The sequence below is a fragment of the Rana temporaria genome, chromosome 8 (genome assembly GCF_905171775.1).
Source record: "Rana temporaria chromosome 8, aRanTem1.1, whole genome shotgun sequence".
Classification (NCBI taxonomy): Eukaryota; Metazoa; Chordata; class Amphibia; order Anura; family Ranidae; genus Rana; species Rana temporaria.
Genome location: NC_053496.1, coordinates 1,990,289 through 1,997,999, shown reverse-complemented (window position 1 = coordinate 1,997,999; position 7,711 = coordinate 1,990,289). Strand labels below are relative to the sequence as shown.

The window sequence follows — 7,711 nt, the reverse complement described above, 5'->3', positions numbered from 1 at the left end:
ACGTGGACCCCCCCGAGAGTCTCTCACCTTCTTCTCCGCTCTATCACGTGTGTCAGCCCTGGCAGTAGAAGGACACCGGAAGTGTTCGCGCAGCTGTCAGGCTCGGGCGGTACACTTGTCGCTTCTCTCCGAGTTCCGCCTCCTCCTACTTCCGCCAACCCCAATATGGCCGCCGGAACCGGAAGTCGCGGAGAGAGAGAAAAAAAAACAAAGATGGCGGCGCGCAGGCAGCACATGGATGGCGAAGAGGAGCCGAGGCAACCTCTGATAAAGAAGAAGAGGAGGGAGAAGAGACTGATCGTCCTGCTGGAGGGGGCCAGCCTGGAGACTGTCCGGGTAAGAGGAGGACAGATCCGGCTCTGTGTGTGTTGTACCCCCCACCCAATCATCATTCACCACCACCGTCGTCCCCCCCCCCCCCGTGTATAGAATACAGATCACTCTCGGAAGTGTATATGAGGAGAAAACTCCTCAGTGTGGAGTACAGAGGGGTCAGTGCCCCTGGCGGCTCTTTATTCTGGTATTGGACCCCAATATATAGTGACCCCCCTCCCCCATACTGAGCACACCTGCATTTTGTCCCCTCCCCCCAAGGGACCCCCATTCTGAGCACACCTGAATGCTGTAACCCCCCCCCCCAGAATAAGGACTTTCATACTGAGCACACCTGAATACTGTCACCCCTCCTCCCAGGATAAGGACCCCCAAACTGAGCACACCTGCATTCTGTCCCCTCCCCCCAGGGACCCCTATACTGAGTGCACCTGAATACTGTCCCCCCCCCCCCCCCCCCTCTCCCAGGGACCCCCATACTGAGCACATCTGAATACTGTCACCTCCCCCCAAGGGACCCCCATACCAAGCACACCTGAATACTGTCACCTCCCCCTCCCCACAGGGACCCCCATACTGAGCAAACCTGAATACTGTGACCCCCCCATACTGAGCACACCTGAATACTGTGACCCCCCCATACTGAGCACACCTGAATACTGTGACCCCCCCATACTGAGCACACCTGAATACTGTGACCCCCCCATACTGAGCACACCTGAATACTGTGACCCCCCATACTGAGCACACCTGAATACTGTGACCCCCCATACTGAGCACACCTGAATACTGTGACCCCCCCCCTCTCCCAGGGACCCCCATACTGAGCACATCTGAATACTGTCACCTCCCCCCAAGGGACCCCCATACTCAGCACACCTGTATACTGTCACCTCCCTCTCCCAGGGACCCCCATACTGAGCACACCTGAATACTGTGACCCCCCCCATACTGAGCACACCTGAATACTGTGACCCCCCCCATACTGAGCACACCTGAATACTGTGACCCCCCCATACTGAGCACACCTGAATACTGTGACCCCCCCATACTGAGCACACCTGAATACTGTGACCCCCCATACTGAGCACACCTGAATACTGTGACCCCCCATACTGAGCACACCTGAATACTGTGACCCCCCCCCATACTGAGCACACCTGAATACTGTGACCCCCCCCATACTGAGCACACCTGAATACTGTGACCCCCCATACTGAGCACACCTGAATACTGTGACCCCCCATACTGAGCACACCTGAATACTGTGACCCCCCCATACTGAGCACACCTGAATACTGTGACCCCCCCATACTGAGCACACCTGAATACTGTGACCCCCCCATACTGAGCACACCTGAATACTGTGACCCCCCATACTGAGCACACCTGAATACTGTGACCCCCCATACTGAGCACACCTGAATACTGTGACCCCCCATACTGAGCACACCTGAATACTGTGACCCCCCATACTGAGCACACCTGAATACTGTGACCCCCCCATACTGAGCACACCTGAATACTGTGACCCCCCCATACTGAGCACACCTGAATACTGTGACCCCCCATACTGAGCACACCTGAATACTGTGACCCCCCATACTGAGCACACCTGAATACTGTGACCCCCCATACTGAGCACACCTGAATACTGTGACCCCCCATACTGAGCACACCTGGATACTGTGACCCCCCATACTGAGCACACCTGGATACTGTGACCCCCCATACTGAGCACACCTGAATACTGTGACCCCCCCATACTGAGCACACCTGAATACTGTGACCCCCATACTGAGCACACCTGAATACTGTGACCCCCATACTGAGCACACCTGAATACTGTGACCCCCCCATACTGAGCACACCTGAATACTGTGACCCCCCCATACTGAGCACACCTGAATACTGTGACCCCCATACTGAGCACACCTGTATACTGTGACCCCCATACTGAGCACACCTGAATACTGTGACCCCTCCCCCCAGAGACCCCCATACTGAGCACACCTGAATACTGTAACCCCCCCCAGGGACCCCTATACCAAGCACACCTGAATACTGTCACCTCCCCCCAGGGACCCCCATACTGAGCACACCTGAATACGGTCACCTCCCCCCAGGGACCCCCATACTGAGCACACCTGAATACTGTCACCTCCCCCACTCCCAGAGACCCCCATACTGAGCACACCTGAATACGGTCACCTCCCCCCAGGGACCCCCATACTGAGCACACCTGAATACTGTCACCTCCCCCAGGGACCCCTATACCAAGCACACCTGAATACTGTCGCCTCCCCCAGGGACCCCCCATACTGAGCACACCTGAATACAGTCACCCCCCCCTATTTCCTCTGGTAGAAGCTCTTCTCATGTGGTCACATGTTGTCCTCTTCTAGGCGGGGAAGACGTATGAACTCCTGAACTGCGATCAGCACAAGTCCATGTTGGTGAAAAATGGAAGAGACCCCGGAGAGGCGCGGCCTGACATCACTCATCAGGTGACCGATTACATCATCATCATTAAAGGAGACCTCCGCTCACAGCATTGTAATCAGAATAGTCAGTTTTGACGATCCTTTCATGCTGTGAGTGCTGCCGGTCTTGTCCCAGCATGCATTGCAGCATCTCCTCCATTTCTAAGGACTACATATCCCATGGTACCTTGCTGATTCCTGTACTGACTCCTCCTCCTCTCAGAAGGAGGGCTCTGTGAAATGTTACATTTGATGGTGATGTTTGTGGATTGCAGTCTTCAATCATCCCACAGATTTTCCCAGGTTTCCCTGTCGGCGCGAACCGAGGAATGGCGCTTAGCTGTGATTGGTCACGTGGTAAGAAGCCTCCATCAGAGACAAACGGCACCTCCAATCGCCTGCGCTGCGTCATATGAGACCTAGTCAGGATAACAGAACCACTTCCTGGACGTTCTTCTGCTATAGGCCGGGCGGGAAGTGGTTAAAAACGCAGTGCAGCCGTATTATGGTACATTTGTCCCATATAGGGACTAGAGATCGACCGATATATCGCCGATTTAAATTTTTAGCACTTTTTAACCACTTTACCACCGCGCCAATTCTGGCACTTCTCTCCTTCATGTAAAAATCAAATTTTTTTGCTAGAAAATTTAATCAGAACCCCCCAAACATTATATATATTTTTTAGCAGACACCCTAAGGCATGGATATGCAATTAGCGGACCTCCAGCTGTTGCCAAACTACAAGTCCCATGAGGCATAGCGAGACTCTAAAAGCATCAAGCATGACACCCAGAGGCTGGAGGGCCGCTAATTGCATATCCATGCCCTAGGGAATAAAATGGTGGTCATTGCAACTTTTTTTTTTTTTCTCACGGTTTTTGCGCAATCATTTTTCAAACGCCTTTTTTTGGGGGGAAAAAACAGTTTCATAAATTAAAAAAATAACAAAACAGTAAAGTTAGCCCAATTTTTTTGTATAGTGTGAAAGATGAGGTTACGCCGAGTAAATAGATACCAAACATGTCACGCTTTATAATTGCCCACACTGGAATGGCGCCAAACTTCGGTACTTAAAAATCTCCATAGGCGACGCTTTAACATTTTTTACAGGTTACTATTTTCGAGTTACAGAGGAGGTCTAGTGCTAGAATTGTTGCGCGCGCTCTAACGCACACGACGATACCTCACATGTGGGGGTTTGAACGGCATTTACATATGTGGGCGGGACCTGCATGCGTGTTCGTTTCTGCGCGCGAGCTACCGGGGACAGGGGCGTTTTGAAATTTTTTATTTTACTTAATTTTTTATTTAATTTTTTTCACTTTTATTCCTATTACAAGTAATGTAAACATCCCTTGTAATAGGAATCAGTGTGACAGGTCCTCTTTATGGAGAGAGGCGGGGTCAATAAGACCTCCCCCTCCCCCCACATCTCTCCTCCAGGCTTACAAGCATGAAATCGGAGAAAAAAAAAATCACAGATCGCATGCCGACAGGCGCGATTGCGGCTTTGTTTACTTCCGGGTACTGGGCGTGACGTCATAACGTCGCACCCGGGCCTCCGACGGTCATAGAGATGACTGGTGACCACAGTCATCTCTATGCTTTCCAGCCAGCGCGACCGATTCGCTCTCCGGGCCCCCGATGGCACCGGGGGGGGGGGCGACGTCCCCTCCCGCTGCCTATAAGAACTATATATATATTCATATAGTATTATTTTAATATATATTTTAATTTAAAAAAATATTATTATTGTATTATTAATATAATACTAAACCTGACCTGAATATTATTTTAATTAGCATTTTATTATTTAAAATTAAAATATAAATATATATATATTTATATTTTAATTTTAAATAATAAAATGCTAATTAAAATAATATTCAGGTCAGGTTTAGTATTATATTAATAATACAATAATAATATTTTTTTAAATTAAAATATATATTAAAATAATAACACTATATGAATAAAAAAAAAATATGTGTGTGTGTGTATTTTAATTCATATAGTATTATTATTTAATATATATTTTAATTTAAAAAAATATTATCATTGTATTATTAATATAATTGTATTTATTTTAATTTATTATTCATATAATTTTGAAAGATGCTGCTTGCAGGACTTTTTTTTTAACGTCCCGCCAGCGCACCGCCTCAGTGTGAAAGCACTCGGCAGAGAAAAACCCCATATCGGTCTACCTCTAATAGGGACTACCATACATATACACCTCCTAAATAAATCCCCCCGTAGTCTAAATGCAAAAGAATGGAGGTGTGCGTATTATTTCCCAGCGCATTTTATTTAACGTGTTTCGCTGGTTGTGTAGCTTCTTCAGGACCTATCACTCAATGTATCATATGCTGCTGAGTATAATATTATTTATATCATTATATCGCACTTGCAATGAGGAATTGAAATGCTTTATAATTATTCTCATTACTAAAACATTGAGAATAATGGTGGGCTTTTGCCCCCCCCCCCTCCCCAGACCTGCAGTGACGCACGTGACTTTTTGTCATACATTCTGTGAGTGATTTAGAAGATAATATATAGTATTATTTTTTTTTATTTTTTTTAACTCTAGCATCTTCTAAATGGCTCCAAGGATGTGTGACAACCTAATAATTATCGTGTTTTCAAATCTAAATCGTACTCTTAGAGCTGGCCCCGCCCCCATGTGACATCATGACAGGTCCTCTTCTAATGTATTCTATTTATATTGAATTCTCTTGCAGTGTTTGTTGATGCTCCTGGACAGCCCCCTGAACCGGGCGGGGCTATTACAAGTGTATATCCACACCCAGCGCAACGTGCTGATCGAGGTGAACCCGCAGACGCGCATTCCGCGAACCTTCCCCCGATTCTGCGGACTCATGGGTGAGCGCCATTTTTAAGTGTTAACGCGACGCGGCTTTTGTTCTCTCGCAACTCCTCCAAATTAAAGGGGAACTCCGGGCACAAAACTCTCTCTCGATCTCTCGATCGATCTCTCTCTCTCTATCTATCTATCTATCTCTCTCTCTCTCTCGATCTATCTCTCGATCTCTCTCGATCTATCTCTCTCTCTCTCTCTATATATATATATATATCTCTCTCTCTCTCGTGCCCTCCCATCGAATAGTTCCCGGGACGAGCGGTGCATGCGCCGTAAAGTCATAGCACAACTGCTGATCAGTTGACGTAAACCATGGCGCATGCGCACACCGTAGGAGGTATCTCTCGATGGGAGATACCATTTTCCAGTCGTACATTTAAACCTATACAAACAGCGGGGGTGGGGGGGGGGGGGGCGGATCATCGGCACACTGTAAAGTCGCCCGGCAACAGCGAGGCTCCATGTGAGAACACGCGCCTCCCCCCGCTGTTTGCATAGGTATCAATTGTGCCCGTGAAATGGTATCTCCCATCGAGAGATGCCTCCGTCAATGTGCGCTTGTGCCCTGTTCACGTCACTCCAGCTGATCGGCAACTCGGCTGGAGTGCGGCTTTATCCTGCGCAGGCACTATTCGATAGGTGGGCACTTCTTGACAGAACACTGTAGCACCGGCCGTTGAATACCGTTGTTATGGCAGCAGATGGCTACCATAACCCCGGTAGTTTCATGCAACGGCGGGCGGTCCTCTTTGGGATAAAAGTGGTCTCTGCGGCACATTCGCCGCAAGATCGCGTTTAGCGGGGGGAGGAGGAGTGCCCCCAACCCCCCCTCCTCCTGCCGCGTCCCGGTTGTCTCTGCTGCTTAACTGGAATCACGTCGGTAGTGGCAGAGACGATCCAATCATTACCTCTGCTTACCACTAAGGCTATGCCATTGGATCACAGCAGCGACGTCAGACGTCACTTGCGCCCCAACAGCCTTAAAGGGACAATTTCTTTTTTTTTTTTTTCTTTTTTTTTTTTTTTATTTATATAGTATTATTATAGTATTGTATTGTATTTATTTACTTTATTAATATAATTTTATTTTAATAAAAAAAAAATATATATATATATATTTATTATAATATAATTTATTATTTTTTTTTTTTTTATTATGATTTATTTTTTGTTTTGGAGGTTAGAAGTAATCGCTGGGAGAAAATGCTGATTTGTGTATTTAAAAAAAAAAAAAAAAAAAAATCCCCAGTAGACAAATTTTTGCTAATTGTTCTATTTTCTGTTCATATTTCAGTACAACTTTTACACAAACTGAGTGTCCGAGCGGCTGACGGGCCCCAGAAACTTTTAAAGGTGAGCCCCCCCCCCCCCTAAACGTATGCCTAAAATGCAAAGCTGCCCGACCTCCACTGATCTGTATAGTCCTAAAGAAAAGATAAAGGGCTCCTGGGGGCCCCGAGATTCAAAGACTGAACAAGTATTTCTTTCACATGGGGCCCCCCCAATGCTTTTTTATAGATGCTTCCGCTGTATAAACCATCTATACCATCCGCTACGTATACAGCGCTGTGTTCTTGCAGTGCTACAGAAACTTCCTGTCGCAGTCCTGGAACAAATATGAGTGCTGCTGAGCCATTCACAGGAAGCTGTGTAATGTATCAATGAATACAAGGCTTCCTGTGAATGGCTGAGGTGAAGAGATGGCTGGAGGAAGCCTTGTATTCATTTACCCACTTCCATACCGGACACTTTCACCCCCTTCCTGCCCCCCCATACCGGGCACTTTCACCCCCTTCCTGCCCCCCCCCATACCGGGCACTTTCACCCCCTTCCTGCCCCCCCCCATACCGGGCACTTTCACCCCCTTCCTGCCCCCCCCCCCATACCGGGCACTTTCACCCCCTTCCTGCCCCCCCATACCGGGCACTTTCACCCCCTTCCTGCCCCCCCCATACCGGGCACTTTCACTCCCTTCCTGCCCCCCCCATACCGGGCACTTTCACTCCCT

At 48.1% G+C, this 7,711-nt stretch overlaps 1 protein-coding gene across 1 annotated transcript in view; it reads left to right on the top strand.

Moving 5' to 3' along the window:
* Positions 1 to 179: 179 nt before the first annotated feature.
* The window catches only part of EMG1 (EMG1 N1-specific pseudouridine methyltransferase), a 10,256-nt gene continuing 2,724 nt past the window's right edge, over positions 180 to 7,711 (top strand). The window contains exons 1-4 of the mRNA XM_040361198.1: positions 180 to 336; positions 2,739 to 2,840; positions 5,564 to 5,705; positions 6,998 to 7,056. Coding sequence (XP_040217132.1) covers positions 214 to 336; positions 2,739 to 2,840; positions 5,564 to 5,705; positions 6,998 to 7,056 — 426 coding nt within the window. The 5' untranslated portion in view covers positions 180 to 213. The remainder of the gene's footprint in view (positions 337 to 2,738; positions 2,841 to 5,563; positions 5,706 to 6,997; positions 7,057 to 7,711) is intronic.